The sequence below is a fragment of the Ambystoma mexicanum genome, chromosome 14 (genome assembly GCF_040938575.1).
Source record: "Ambystoma mexicanum isolate Mex_15411 chromosome 14, UKY_AmexF1_1, whole genome shotgun sequence".
Lineage (NCBI taxonomy): Eukaryota > Metazoa > Chordata > Amphibia > Caudata > Ambystomatidae > Ambystoma > Ambystoma mexicanum.
The window spans coordinates 520,024,709-520,040,904 of record NC_090940.1 but is presented as its reverse complement, the minus strand read 5'-3'; the positions used below and the strand labels follow the sequence as shown (position 1 = coordinate 520,040,904).

General features: G+C 47.6%; 1 protein-coding gene across 4 annotated transcripts in view; it reads left to right on the top strand.

The window, feature by feature from the left end:
* The window catches only part of PPP2R5C (protein phosphatase 2 regulatory subunit B'gamma), a 1,570,607-nt gene extending 1,554,899 nt beyond the window's left edge, over window positions 1–15,708 (top strand). For all 4 annotated transcript variants that reach the window (XM_069637762.1, XM_069637761.1, XM_069637763.1 and 1 more), the window contains one exon: window positions 12,804–15,708. In XM_069637762.1, the coding sequence (XP_069493863.1) occupies window positions 12,804–12,935 (132 nt within the window). In that variant the 3' untranslated portion in view covers window positions 12,936–15,708. The remainder of the gene's footprint in view (window positions 1–12,803) is intronic.
* Window positions 15,709–16,196: the final 488 nt, after the last annotated feature.

Genomic DNA, 16,196 nt, shown 5'->3' with positions numbered 1-16,196 from the left:
ATGACCAGTAGCTATGGTACAAGATTGCTCCGATCCTGAATTTCCTCCCTGAGGACAAGCGGGTGAAGGCAAAGGAGATCCTTCAGGAAGGTGAGGTGGCGTCGGACAACGCCATCACCGTGGCCCTGGACATTGTGGACACAGGGTTCAACTGATGGGAAACAGAGTTTGCCTCCGTCGTCGTGGCTGGCTGAAGGCCACCAACTACAGAGACACTATTTTTGGCAAGGCAGGTGACCAATCTCTTCAAGCCATCAAAGCCGACACGGAGACGGCCTGTGCCCTGGGCACACTGCAACAGCTCCGTCCTTTCGTCCCTCAGGAGGGACGTCTGGAGTTCTTCGAAGAGTTTTGGTGGTGGATCATCCTCTTACCACCAACCCTCCCGTTCCACGACCCAGGAAGCCTACAGGGGTCGTTCCAAGGCCTTCGGAGGTGGCCGCCAGCGTCAAAGCTCCCAGGGCGACGCTGCGGCCTCAAAGCAGGACTGAAGGTGCCAGGACGTCTGGCCCCCACCCCTGCACCCCGGTACGTACTTCATCAGCGTGTGGGAAAACATCTCCACCGATCGATGGGTGCTCGGTGCTCTTGCCCGCTGACACACTTTGGAGTTTCAACGAAGTGTCCACGAATACCACCGGTGGACCGGTAGGAACACGTCCCTCAGCTGCTGCTGGAGGCTCGGGCCATGTTAAGAAAAGGGGCAATAGAGCTGGTTCCGAAGCGGCTCTGGCATTTACTCAAGATACTTTCTGGTAAGAAGGAAGACCAGGGCTGGAGGCCCATCCTCAATCTACGACGACTCTGAAGTTCATCAAGTCGTAGAAATTCAGGATGGTCATGTTGCAGCACATGCTCAGCCAACTGGAGGAGGGAGATTTTCTATTGTCGTTGGATCTGGAGGAAACATACTTCCACGTCCCCATTCACGTAAAACACTGCAAGTTTCTGCGCTTAGTCGTACAATGGAAGCACTACCAGTTGAAGCCTCTCCCCTTCGTAAAGCCTCTGGGCGCCGACTTCAGCCCAAAGTGCCTGTCTCCAGTGGCGGACCATCTGAGACTACAGAGAATTCATGTATACCCTTACCTCGACGACTGGCTCATCTGAGCCAAGTCAAAGGACATTGCCGTCGATCACAAAGATAGGATCGTTCGGTTGCTGACGGATCTGAGGTTCTCTCGGTGAACTATGCAATATCCTGCTTGACTCATCGTAGAACGCGCTGTTCCTGGGGTCCAGGCTCAATACTGGGTCCTGCCCGGTGGCTCCGTCGAAGGAGAGGATAGCAGACATTTTGGGCAAAGTGCAATGGCTGTGGCACTGAAGATCGCCACAGTGAGGACAATCAAGTCGCTGCTCTGCATGATGTCATGCATCTACATGGTCCGGATCTGCAAATTGCAGATGCGACCGCTCCGAGAATTCCTGGACTCCCATTGGATCCAGGTGTCCGGAAGCTTCAAAGACAGGATCATGCTCGACGAGGAGTTCCGTCGAGCGATAAGGTGGTGGGGCGCCCGCTGCAACATCACCGGAGGCACAGATTTCCAGAGCCCTCCATACTAGGAGATGTCACGCAAACACTCCCCTGGGAAGGTGGGGCACACACACTGGACGTCTTCACGCCAGAGGCCTGTGGCTGTCGGGGAAGGCGCTACACATCAACGTCCTGGAACAACGGGCTGTGTTTTGGGCCCTCATGTAGTTTCTTCCGTCCCTCAAGGGCAAAGTGGTAAGGGTCTTCACGGACAATACCGCCAGGATTTTATACATGCAGAAGCAGGGGGCACCAGATCCCCGGCACTCGCCAGAGAGGCGCAGTAGTTGTGGCACTGGGTCATCGCCCAATAGATGTTCCTCCTTCCTTTCCACCTGGTGGGAATCAAAAACACTATTGCCGACTCCCTCAGCAGGGAGCTGTGCTCTTGCCACGAGTGGTAGTGTCGGCAGGATCAAGTGGACAACCTCTTCCTCAAGTGGGGCAGTTCTCAGATCGAACTGTTTGGGACAGCAATGAAAACCAAGTGCCAGAGGTTCGCCAGCAGGCTTCCCCAGCCAGGGAGCATAGGGGACACATTCTCCTTCCCTTGGGACGGCCTGTTTCTGTACGCGTTGCCTCCGTTGCCAGCGCTACTACGAGTCATCAGTTAACTCAGACGGTGCCAGTGCAGGACGATCCTCGTCACGCCAGTGTGGCCGAGGCAAATCTGGTACCTGGACCTTCTCAGTACATCATCGTCCCCTCCAGTCAAGCTACCAGTGGCCGCGGATCTTCTCGCCAGGAACAGAGGCGCAATCCTGCACCACGATCCTGGATTGCTGAACCCGAGGGCCTGGCTCCTGCGGCATTAGAGTTTGGTGGCTACGAGCTGCCGCGCAGACTGTCTAGTGAAGGAGTTCATCAAAGGACTGTTCTGTTAGGTCCCACGAGTGAAGGTGCCTGCCCCAGCGTGGGAACTCAACATGGCCTTTACTAGGCTCATGGGGGACCCCATTCGAGCCGATGCATCAAGCCTCACTCAAGTTCCTGTCTTGAAAGACCTGTTTTCTCGTGGCCATCTCCTCTGTCCGTAGATTAGGTGAAATCCAGGCCCTATCCTGCAAGCAGCCTTACTTGACTTTCCACAAGACGAGGGTGGTGGTACAGACGCACCCCTCCTTCATGCCCAAGGTTCTGTCGGAATTTAATCTCCACAAGCTCTTGGTGTTACCTGCGTTTTTTCTGACGCCTTTGTTGCTGGCTGAAAGGACTTTGCACTCGCTGGATGGGGCCCGAGCGCTGAAGTTTTGTGTGGCCCGCACAAAGAGTTTCTGGAAGACTTCTCAGCTTTTTGTGAACTTTGTTCCTGTGAACCATGGGAAGGCCTTGACCAAGGCTTCCATCACCAGGTGGCTCTCCGGCTTCATCACTCATTGTCACCGGTTGGCAAACTGACCGCTATCTGGCCGTCTGAGAGCCCATTATACCAGAGCAATCGCTGCTACAGCGGCATTCCTGTCTGGTGTGCCCTTGCTGGACGGCTAAGTGGAGTTCTACTCACATCTTCATGAAATTCTACTGCGTCGACAGGGATTCTAGGGAGGAGTCCAGAGTTGGGCAAGCAGTGCTACGCAACTCGTTCGCTTGAAGGGGAACCTGGTGAGGAGGTAAGAGTAATTGCTTCTGTTGAGCCTTGCCACCTCCTGTGGTTGTTTATGTATGTACTGCTTTATATTCTTTATTCATGAGTATGTGAATCCATGCCAGAATCCTGCTGGAGAAGGAACAAGTTACTTACCTGTAATGTTGTTCTCTAGCATGGGTCTGGAATGGATTCACATGCGAACCCTCCCTCCTGCCCCTCTGCGGCTCTTCTTGGTCATACTGCCACTTTACGTGCTACCAAATCTGAAGATGGCTGCCAGAGAAAGGGCTTGGGGAGTGGGCAGTCATTTGCTGGGGCAATATGACCCAGAGCTCAGTGATTGATTTATAGGAGAAAGACTGTTTATGAACAAAAGTGAAACTTTTTTCTTTTACCGAGGATTCCCAGCCTGACGACTGGGAATATTCATGAGCATGCAAATCTATGCCAGGCCCATGCTGGAGAACAACAGTTACAGGTAAGTAAGTTGTTCCTTCCCCTTTAAATAATTTAGGCTAGTGCGCCAGTGGCACGAACTCGGCATGGGAATCCTTGCAGCACCTCACCTCAGATCCTTTTTTCCCCCCCCCACACGGACGGTGTCGGACCTAGCAGCTATGTGTGGAGACATTTTACTTTTTGCTTGCTCCCCTCTGTATTGTTTTTCAATCTTTTTCACCTCCCTTTGTTGCTTTGCCTGCCCCGGTGCATGTCGGCTGCAGGAGGATTCACAAGATGTGCCTCATGCGACCGCTCATTCCCGGCCTCGGACCCAGATTCACTGTCTTGAGTGCCTAGGGCCCGACTTCTTCTGCAACGCATGTGCGGCTTGCAGCGCTCTCGGTCACCGGGCATTGAAGGATCGGTTTTCGTGTTGAAGGGAGATTTGCCACACTTTTCCACCAGCGCACCTTAAAGACTTTGGACCTCTCGTCAAGACAAGATAGGGCCTTTGTTCAGTACGACTCCTCAGAGTGGCAACTGCTTCTCAGGGGTTCCCACGGGCAAGGGTGGGTTCCTTGGATTCAGGTTCTGGCAGGCCTGGGGCCTCTAAGGCTACCGGCTCCCAAGTCTGTCCTCAAAAGGACAATCAAGTTTGTCCTCTTGTTTGACGCGAAAGGGTAAAGGATCATCGGGTTTTGCCGCCAAGAGTCGGTCCCTCTGCATGATCCAGAACAATTACCAGCGCAGGTGCCGAGGGCGCACAGCCTACCAAAGCATGCTCCGAGGTTGTGAGTCAGGGCGATTCGACTACCGGCCAGCCGGCCGAGAGCTCAGTGCCTACCAGAGTGATCTGAGGTCGACACTTCTGTTTGGGTTCGGGACCCAAAGCATGCCCTCCCATGTCTGAGCTTGCACGTGGCTCTGGGCCTTCGAGCCCTCTTTCCCAGGGCATAGCGCAAAGCCCTAAAATGGCAAATAGGCACTTGGCAGAGCCTGCTAGGCTGGCAACCATCTTGGATTCAACTCCGGGCCTGCCTGTATTTTTGCCCATTGAATGGGCCTTGCAAGAAGGTTCCAGTCCCCTTCCCTCTGGAAGCAGCGGTGGACTGTATGGTACAGGCATCTGGTTTCCGCAGGGGTACATCAACCCATTGCAGCCTTATGGCTACATGCAATTGGGAGTGGGGTAATTGTTGGGGGGTCAACCTCTTGGGCCTTGCGCCCAATTTTATTGTGCAATTTGCATGTGTTGCGTCTGTGTGAAATGCAGATTCGGAGGAACCACTACCCCACCAGGTTTTAATAGAATTTTTTTGGGTTTTCACACAATGAGTGCGCCACACTTATTTTGAGATACCAAACTCTAATTTTGAATAATAAAAACAAATTGTATGTAGGATTAAATCATAAATCTCTGATGGGAGAGCCCTTTTTATTGACACGTGTTTCGGCTCACAGTGAGCCGTTTTTTACAAAACATGGCATATCTCATTATCACATCAATTTTGATGTTCCAAATATGTTGATGTAAAAAGTGGTGGTGAGCTTCTTGAATCAATTCTGCCTGCAAAGTGCAGTATCCCCTTCGCTCGCGTCAGTTCCAAACAATTAAGCCAACGCAAGTAAAGGGGATACTACATTTTTGAACACTTATGGCTACATGCCTCACGTGCCTTGGCGCTTTGACCAGGAACGGAGACCCGGCGCTTCTGTGAGCCGGTCCCCTAGGGCCCTGGTGGCTAGCGAGGACCTCTTCTTCAAACGTTTCCTCCTCCTCATGCGTTCCCCGCAGATGATGGGGCTCCTCAAGGACACAGTGAACGAGGTGATCCTGCAGGTGGTGTCTCCCCGGCCTTCTGCTCTGGTCCTTCCGCCTGTCCTGAAGCACTACTGGTGCCAGTGCTTATCCTAGCCCGAACCAGGCCTTACCGGTTGTTCAGACCCATCCGCCACCTCTTGTACCTCCAATGCCTCCCCCTCACAGCCATTTAGCCTGTCTTCGGCTCCTGACCTAGGGGGGGGACCCCGCCAGCACCTGTGTCCCAGGGCCCAGACACCCCTCTGTCTGTAAAAAAATGTTTAAAAAAGGGTGGGGGCGATAAAACCCAGGAAAAGGAACTCTGAATCTGTTAAGGCCTTTTGTGACCACCTTCAGGGCCTGGCAGAGTTCTCGGGGGTTTCTCACTCCCAGGAAGCCCCCCTGGAGTCGGGATTGCTAGCAGAGGTTTTGGGCAAGCGCACCATGAGCCGTTCTGGCATCCCTCTCCACAAAGATGTCCTGCAGTTGGCAAAAAAGGTCTGGGAGAAGCCTAGGATCAAAGCCCAGATGAACAAGAAGTTGAACAGCAGGTTCAGGCTGACGGACGGACAGGCTTCGAACCACCCATCCTCAGCTACAATCTTCAGTGGTGGCAGCAGCAGCCTCACTCTATTCTAAACCATTGTTTTTGGCGTATTCCTCCTTTGGAGCCACCTCCACTTGTCTATCCAAGGAGTCTTTGGGCAAACGCTGCTACGCCATATCAGAGCTGCATCTGCGGCAAGCCAGTGCGGACGCCCTTTTATCTGCGGCTAACTAGAAGCTGTGGCAGGGTCTTGGAGTTTTTGCCTAACCTCCTTCATGGCCTGGCTGGCGGATGCCCAGGCTGTTGCGCAGGATCTCACAGAGTCTTCAGTCCCCCACATCGATACAGCCAGGAGAGGGCTATGCCTGGGTGTCGAGATGAGGACGGCATGGATGTATGTCACTAAATTTTACGTCTGATGTGCAAGAGCGGATCATAGATCTGCCCTTTGTTTACAAAGAAGAAAACCTCCACTCAAACTGCCAAGTCCTTGGCCATCCTGACAAAGCCAGGGCAGAAGTCCCTCAGTCTCAGGGCAGGACCGAATTCAAACCCTGCGCTTTCACCGGCTTGAAGGTTTTTCGGGACCGCAGTATGTGGAGGCCTGACAGGTCACCCAGTGACAACAGGAAGAACCAGCATAGGACTTTGTACTGGTTTTTCCACTCCCTCTCATCTGCCCCTGCCTCTGATGCCAAGAAGCATTGACGTCGTGGTCGGGGAGCACCGCTCCCCAGTAGGGGGCCGGCTGACTTTTTTTCCAGGACATCTGGAGGTGTTTTTTCAAGTGTCCCTGGATCCTTTGTCTTCCTCTTCCTCTACCATCCTCTCCTCCTCTATGTCAGATGGTTTTCCCTGGCCCTTCTGCAGAAGATCTTTTCTCTTTTTGAGATGCAGGCTGTGGAACCAGTTCCTCAGTCGGACAGGGGCTCTGGTTTCTACTCCAGGATCTTTGCAGTATTTAAGAACAACCAGGCTGGAGGATGCGTACCTTCATGTCCCCATTTACCAGCCGCATTTGAGGTTTTTGTGCTTCACAATTATGTCGTACCATTTCCTGTACAAGGTGCTGCCCTACGGCCTCAATTCGGCCATTCGGGTGTTCACAAAACTGATGAATTGCGGTGGCTTGTCTCCTCCGCCTGGAGGTTTGCCACTTATACACTTAACTGGACTGGCTGGTCACGACCAGCTCCCCCTAAGGGGGGCGGTGCACTCCTGCCAAAGGCTGGCAGATGTTCTTCACCAGCTGGGCTTTACCCTCAACCGGCAGAAGTTGCAGCTGACTCCCGCCCAGGGTTTGGTGTTCCTCTCAGTGCACTGCGACACAGCAGCGCAGCAGTTGTTCCCCACACTGAGATGCTCCTCTCCCTCTGCAAGGCGATGGGGCACTTTCTGGCCATCTTGACCACGTTGGCATGGTGATTCACGCACCTTCTGGAACTAATGCATCTTGCGTGCTGATGGCACACCTTCCTCAAGATGAGGCGCCTACAGATCCACCTGGCTGCCAATTGTCACCAGGAGATGAGATCTCAGTTGGACAGGATCCCAATCCCCCCTGCTCCTCATCCCGGATCTTTGTTGGTGGCTAATGGACTGCAATGTGGCAGTGGGTGCCCTCTTGTCCCAAACGTACCCCACCCTGGTGGTGACCGATTCCTCGCTTTCAGGCTACTCTAGAGGGCTACTCATTTCATGGTCCATAGTCCAGGGCGGAGGCCCTCCTACTTATAAATCTGCTCGAGCTCAGGCAGTGGGCCTGGCTCTCAAGGCTTTTCTGCCACTAGTCGGGACTTTGTGGTTCTGGTCAGGACTGACCACTTCACGACAATGTTTACCTTAACAAGCAGGGCGGCTCCAGTTTCCCCCCCTGTCCTCCCTACGTGGTGGCAATATGGGAATGGGCCCTTACGGAAGGGATTCAGATTTTAGCATTCCACAGCAACGCGGAAGCGGACCAGCTGAGCCGCTTGGTGTTCAACACCTACGAGTGGGAATTATACATAAACTCCATGTTGCCCCTGTTCCAGAGATGGGAGTTTCTGCATCTGGACTTGTTTGCATCTCCTCCGAATTCCAAGTGCCCCTGCTTTTCCTTCTGGGCGGGCTGAAGTCAGGGGTCTCTACAGGACGCGTTCCGTGTTAAGCTTTTCCTCCACTGTTTCAACAGCAAACTTTCCGCAAATTCCAGACTTCAATGGGTTGCAGCCTGATCCTGGTCACACCATAGTGGCCGTCGGGGATTTTCTTCTCAGACCTCCTGCAGTTGCGCTCCCAAGGGCCTGTGAATCTTCTGGTCCACAGCAGGGGCTTGCTGACACAGCAGGGCAGGGCAGTGGAGCACCCGCACCCAGCCAGGATTGCCATTGTGGCCTGGTTCCTGACCAGCTGAGGTTGCAGCATGCTCAGTTTTCAGAGGAGAACTGCGACATCAGGCTTCCCAAAGGCTTCCCTTGCCCGTTATATGGTCCAGGCCATTTCAGAGGCATATACGGCTATGGGCAAACCAGTTCCGGAAGGGGATTCATGCCCATGCGGTCAGAGCCAAGACCACGACCATTGTTTTCGGCGTATTCCTCCATGCGTCCTGGCTTGTCATCAAGGCGGCTACTTAGGCCACTCCGTCAGCTTTTTGTAAGCACTACTGCCTGGATACTAGCTCGAGGCGCGATGCAGAGTTTGGTCAGGCAGTTCTGAAGAACGGTTTTTCTTCGTCCTGGATATGAGGCAGGTTGTCACGGCCCCACCCCATGGTTTTGTTCAGTGGGATCACCCACAAGGATGGAGGAAAGGGGGCAGGATGTATGAGTAATTAATATTAATCACCATAGTTACTAGAGTACTCCTAGTCCTTAGTCTCCTTTCCTCCATATGTCCCATCCACCTTCCCCTGTTTGTATGCCAGGGGCCAATATGTACAAGTGTAGCAAAGTATCTAAACATCCCATGTGTTAGAAGGGGACTGAGGTGAGGCGCCAGATGGCGGGGCCTCGGGAAGGCGCTCTATACTTTAATTTAAAGGGGAAGCTCAATTTTTCACTGCCAAAGGTTCTGGTACCGTCTTTATGTTGGGCAGCGGGGAGACGCCCACAAGAATGGAGGAAAGGGGATGAAGGACTTTGAGTACTTTAGTTGCTATGGTGAGTAACTTTAATTTTTATTGTATTTGTTTGTTTTCTGTGTCTTTGGGCTCCCTCCGACCGGAAGGTTGGCCACCACTTTGGCTCTGCAATGCAGAGTACCTGTCCTGGATATTTGCCAAGCAGGCTTCCATTCACGAATTTGCTTAGCATATTGCTTGGATTCTACGTCTTGTCCAAACACTCGTTTTGGCGGAGCTATCCTTCAGTTTTCTGGTTTAAGTTGTGTACTGGCTACCCTTCCTCCTCCCAGTCCTTGCACTGCTTTGGCAGTATATCATGATGAGGGTTGGAGAGATGTATCGTTGTTATGCTTCATCCCCTCTCCTAGTGAGACCCCCAGCACTTTTGGTGGACTTCTGGGCCTTTTTCTTTCAATCCTGCTTGAGTGGACCCTTTTTCTACTCCTTCATTCTTGTGGGCTCTGTCTTTTGGAACCCTATTCTTTGTATTCTACCTGCTCTATGGCGTCTGTCTGCTCCATAGCTCTTAAAGGCATTTGTGTTTTACTACTGCAGCACACTGCTCCTTATGGGCAGTGTTGCTGGGTACCCCTAGAGTCCTCCTTTAAGATTCCTTTTTTCTGTATCCTCGAGTAACTATAGTTCTAAAGGATAGAGAGCTACTTAGCATCTCTCCTCTCCCAAAACTTTATAGTCTGAGAGATTGGCACACACTACCTTCAGTGGAGTGCCAAAGGGATACTTAGTATCCCGCTTCTCTCTGCTCCTGTGAATTTTTAGTCACATAGACAATCTTATAGTTATGGCAGTGGACGTGTTCTACCAACTAGTGTCTTTTTGTACTGCCGGCTATGTCCATAGCCTCGTTAGTGCACAAATGGGGCACCCAAGTTCCAACTTGGGGCCTACTTTCTTTTTTCGCCATTGCTAGCGTGGTTCTTTGTTAGCCCTTCTACAATTCTGGGCGGAGGGGGGTGTGTGTGTGTCCTTATCTAGGCTCCAGACTGTCTGGGCAGGGAGGAAGTGGCAGAGGAGTTTTCCACCCCTTTGTCCTTTTGTCTGCCAGAGAGCCTAAATAGGACCAGCTCTCACAGGGGGGCTGGCTGTCCTGATTGGACAACCAAAAGCCCCTTTCTGTAAAATGCTGGGGGAGATTGCAGAAGAGTGTGCTGGAACTGTATAAAAAAGTGAGGCTTCTGGTGTGAAAAGCAAGTCGACCACTGGAAGCTGAAGTAAACGAAGAAGACGACGACCGGAGGCGCCAACACTGTGAAGCGACCACTGCTGTCCTGACCCAGTTTTCTGTGCGACAGAGGCGCTCTCCGAAGAGGACTCCTTCCCTTTGGCTGGTGGCAACAACCAGTCCCAAGTCTAACTTTGAATTGAGCCATCTCCAGAGGTCCTAGGAGTTTCCAGATCTGTAGAACCCCAATACCAGGAGACTTGCTGCCCATTTCGAGTGCATCATTGTGGAAAGGCCGAATCTGTCCAAATCTTTGCTGAACCCTTAAGGACACTCCGGAGACCCGATCCAACTCTCCCGGACCCCCTCATCAGAGCGTGGAACTGCAGGAAGTAAAGATTAACTGGACAATCTGTGTACTTTGTTGGTGCTACGGAAAAGGTGCCAAAACCGCAGTGTGAACCAAGAAGTTGTTGAAAGTCGTGCCCCAGGCCGTACAGTGAGACTGCTGCTGAGAGACCCTGTCCATTGTCCTTCCTTTAGTCATCAGACCAAGAAATCCACAGTTCGAGTCCAGAGCTGCAACATCGTGGAGCATCCAGCACAAACTTTTTTTTCTAACCTAAGGTACTGTGGGGAAAAATGTATTGCTTACCTGATTCCAAGAAGTCGCTCCAGCGTGTGGGAGTGCACCTAGAGGTGTCCAGGGTCACCCCCTCTTACCTCCGACTCCAGCCGCTGCTATTGTCCCTTCGAGTCCTTTACAAGGTCTCCCTTGTTAGTTTTTGAATTGATATTTTATTTCTATCGCGCTCATACACAAGTGTTTCAGAGCGCTACAAGGAAAGGGAGGGGAACAGGGGAGAACAAAATCAACGATCTTATAGGCCCAGTGACATTGAGAATGTGCAAGTGCATGGGGGAGAGAAAAAGTGCAAGGATGGGGGAGAGGTGGAAAGTGCGGAGCAAAAGGAGAACAGAATAAATAATAATGAATAACATGTTAATAAGTTGTTAACGTGATGCTTCTTTAACACTAGAGACTGGAAGAAATCCACGGGAACTCTTCATATTCTGCTGCTCGTCAAGTATTTGAGCCCTCTCCAAACTGCCTTTAGCAAGTGTTGCGTTTTGGGACTCAAAAGACTTACTGGGCAAAGAAACCCTCTAGAACCTTGAACAAGGCTAATGTTACACTAACCTTTTTCCTACCTTTTAAGTGGCTTAACTTAACTATGTGTTTGCAGAGTAAGTGCATTACCGTATGAACTGTTAGAATCCGCAGGTGCGCATAATAACCGATAGTACGATAACATTGTGTTTTCCCTTTCTAACATTGCTACAAATGTAACTGCGAACAAACATAAAAGTGAAAGTGACATTTGAAGTGTATTCTCAAGTATTCCGAAGTGTTCTAGTGTAAACTTACAAAGTATTTCAAGTGATTCTGGTGTGTGTGTGTGTGTGTGTGTATAATATATATATATATACATTTCCTATGCGTTATAAGTGTAAGAGTTTCTTTTGTCTGCATGTCTAACTACGATTCAGTGTACTTGGCTATAGCTCACATCTTCCTCTCAAGATAAGCCTGATTGCTCTGCACTCTACCAAGGTCCTGAGTTAGTACAGACTGCTACTAAGAGTTGGAGATCTACAAACCACAGGAATAGCTTACTGACGTCTTACTACCAGTCAGATGTTAGGAAAACTCCCCTAACAATGAGGAATCTGTGGGAGGAAGGAGACCTTGAAGACCTCTTGGGGTTGCTAGTACACCTTGGTTCTGCGGTCCCTCAGTGTCAGAGTGCTATGGTGAAAAGTGTGGAAATGATGTCACTGGACACGGAGCCACTGTGTGCAGAGGCGTTGGGTGGAGCCGAGGCAGAGTAGTGCTGCTGCTTCTGGCGGCACGAAAATGTTTCCAAACAGTAGCTGGTGCATAGATATCATTGATGAGGAGTCTGTGGGAGGAACGTCCATCAGAAAGAACATTACCAAGAGCGAAGTCATTTGTGGTTTTGCTCTGTTTTTGGACATTTCTCAGCGGTCTTGGCTACCCTTCACATGTTTGCCAAACACTTCTGCCTTGGATTCCTTCTCTGGTTAGGACTTTCACATTTCTCTTGCCGTGTTTTCTCACAATCCAACCGCCTCCAGTGCTCTTGCTTTGGCTTTAAATCAAAGAATGAAGGCTTTCTCTCGGATTCTCAATTGCCTTCCAAGGCTCCACCTCGTGTTGGATCGCTTGTTAACCTCTTGCTGTTCTCCCCTCACTCACTTGCTCCATTTGAGAGAAATGTGTTGAGCTAAAGCCATGGGGCACCAAAACACTGCCCCTGATACAAAGAGCTTGATCAACTGCCTACCCCTGTTAGATGACAATGCTTCCAAAAGTTGCTGGCACCAGAAATATATATCTGAGATGAGTAGTCAGCGGGAGGAAGAAATAATCCATCAGCATGAGGATTACTGAGAGGTAAGTAATTTGTTTTGATGGCATGCTTTCAAGAAGAAAGTAATCATTTGTTGCCTTTGTATTTTAGTGGGTGCATTCTGATTTGTGCTAGTTAGTTAAATTCTCTTTTATATTCCAGGCATTGAAAGATATAAAAAAAGAACGTCCAATTGTTCGACGCAAGTCAGAACTGCCTCAGGATATCTACACCATGAAAGCCTTGGAGTCGCATTGCAGAGCTGATGAATTATTAACACATGACGCACATTAGATGACACTGGTGAAATATTATTTGGAAACAGCCTTTTCTGGACTCTTGGTAGACAAAAAAATATTTTTTGTGCCATAGCATCAGCTATACAGTCATACCTTTCTAAGACCCAGTTTTGTAGGCAATAATCTAACACCACACACTGCTCAAGATTAGTTCAAACAATGGTAAATCATTTGATTCTACTTGCAGAACTTTGTCAAGTATTAACACCACTTTGTTATATCAGCCACCAAAACATCTAATTTACACAAACCCATTACAAATGTAATTTGAATTCATATGAATCATAGGTATTGGATACAGTTGCATTGGGACAGACACATGGACACTTTGCAATTTCAGAAGCTTTAAAACATTAGCATTGTTTCTATAATCGTCCTTCCTGCATACCCATTTGGTTTGAATATTTGCCATGCTTATTACTTGCATGTCATTTCATTATTATCAAACGGTGCATATAATGATACCACTTGCAAACTGTTGATTATAAACGCTCTGACTGTGGATTTTGGATTTCTATGACAATCCTCAATCTCATTTATAAACTCACATTCTGTTAATAAAAAAAAAAATCCTTGCCTATGGAGAATGCATATGCTGCATCCAAGTTACTGCTATGTTTTTAAAGCCATATTTGCCATCTTGGTATAACTGTTATAGCATCAAAACTGCTCAGCCGAATGGCCCCAAGTAGGTAGCATATACTTGCATAAAGTCCTGCAGCTTTAAATTTGAAATAATCACATCTTCTGTGTATTTGATATCAAATAAAGTGCTGCTTTACTGCTGCTGCCTTTCTTAAGCTTTTCAGACATGCACATCCTTTTTTAATTCTGAGAGCTTGAGAGCTTTTTTTTATTCGGCTGTTTGAGGTCATCGAAGTGAAAGCACATTTTTCCTGTTTGTTCGGCTTTCTGTAAAATGTAAATGCACATAGTAATCTATTAGCTCTCCCTTGGAAACTTGAAAGGATTAAACGATGTGTACAATTTGATTTACACTGTTTGTTAAAATAACTGTTTGCCTTTTGTGAAATGTATCGAAGTTTAAGGTAACTGCTGCAAAAGTTTCACAGATTGTATCTATTTTTTTGATTTAAAGGAAAGCCCTTTTTAAAACACATTGCAGACCTAATGTAAATACATTTTGTTGTTCTTCCAATGCTGCTATATTTTCACTAAGACATCCAAACATGTCCATGCTTTTTATGGGGGTGGTACAGCACTGAGGCGGTGGAAAAGTCTCAGATTATAAAGATCTGTCCTCTGTATTTAATTTTTCTCAGGGTGGCCAGTATTTTGACCCTTTTTTATTCTTTAAAGCTGTGTGGTTTGGTTTGTTTTAAGAGCTTATTTTCTTCACCTGTGACTCCTTTGCCTTTAAAAATGTAGTGTGATTTCTGAGTGAGCACATAGTTATACAACCAGCTTCTTCGGGGCAGCACTGTTTAGATTTTCAAATGCCACACATTGCAGCTCCATAAATGTAAAATCTGGCATTTGTAGTTGCCTCTGAAATGAACACCTGCCATTGCATTTTTTTTAGGTGTGCTGTTCATTTTGAAAGGAGGGGAAACCATTTTGTGACAATACATTGTCAGATCAAAATAATGATCATGTCCCGGTTGGCAGATCAATACAGTCAATCCCCAAAATAGAAAATAAATGTACTTCCTGTTAAACTTGAAATGTATATGATGTACCATTATTATAACTTCAATATACACTGTTGTATAATGCCTTCTCTGTTCAAGGGAATAAGGGTGCTCTTATAATGAATGTGATATACCATTGTTTGAACTTCCACCTTCAGCTGATAGTGTATTGGAGATCTTTGATATTGGGTGTTCACTAAGTTTGGGCAAAAGGTTTGTGGAAAGAATTAATCTTTCATTTTACTCTAGGAAAAACGTGTGTATCAATGTTTAGTTGACTTTGTAAAAGCTCAACGTATAAGAACATACATCTTTGTCTAGTTTTTTTCTGTTTTTACTGAAGATAAGCATTCACCAAAAAAGAGAAATGACATGGAGTTGTAAAATTCGAATGTAGATTTAATTGTGGTCCATGCAACATTTCCTTTTTGCTAAAAGAAATGTCACTGCGATAATGGCATAGAAACGAGCACTGGTGGTGAAACATTCAAATATAATTGATACAAAATCTAAAATGAATGTTTGCCAGTTTGATGAATGATTTTCTTAATACAGTTTGTGTTAAACACCTTCACGTGTTCATCAGGAACTGACCAGTGTCTTTAGCGTGACGCTCGTATGGCTTTATTTTAATATTGTACATACATTGTACTTTGTTTTATGGTAAAATGTAATAAAACCCGTAGACTCACTATTTTGTACAAAATGGTCCCATGTACAGAATAAAAAGTTACTAGAAACAGCAACTTAGATTATGTGGCACAATTATTTTTCTTTTAAACAATTTCTGTAACTTTCTGATGTTACGTTCAATTGTACCTATTTTGGACATTTTGTATTTCAGGATTATTTGGCATTCTGTTTTTAAGAAAAACTGGATACAAATGCCATTTAATGTGCTCTTTTTATTTAGTTTTAAAATTGTGTATTATATTAACTAAATAAAGAACATGTGAATTGTACTTGTTTGTTATGCAAACTAAACTATGTTGACACAATGAAATGATCTTTTTGCCGAAGGCTTTTATTGTAGTATTATTATATATACAGTCAGTTTACGTGATTGAACAAAAAAGATGCAATAAATGCTGAAGTGGCCTCTTCACATAATTTCAAGTTCGGGTTTGGTTCATTAGCTTTCCGCAAGTCGGCTTTGACCGTTCTAACCAACATCTTGATCATTAAAAGGGAAATTAAAATAAAATCTGTTAAAATTGGTACTTATATGGGTCTTGTGCTTTGCTGGTGAGGAAAACGGCTTGTGCTTGGCTAAATTGGAAACTACTGTGAAGATGCAAAGTAAAACTATTACTGTTGCATAAGAAAGCTCCAAAATAAGATTTATTTTCCTTGTTTTCACTTTGGTTGGCAATTACATTTTTATAGGGATGCTCAAATTTCTTCTCGCCATGTGCTTGCCACCAAAGTGAATGCGTCTCTAAGGTCTTATTAATAGCCCTCTCTATTCAAGATAACCTACCATCATCTCCCATTTATCGTCAACTTGCATCTTGAGTTTACCCCTCTTGCCAGTAACATTATGACGCCTGTGTAGGTGCACAGGGACAAAAAGGCAAGAAACCCCAGTAACCTCCAGCCTCAAG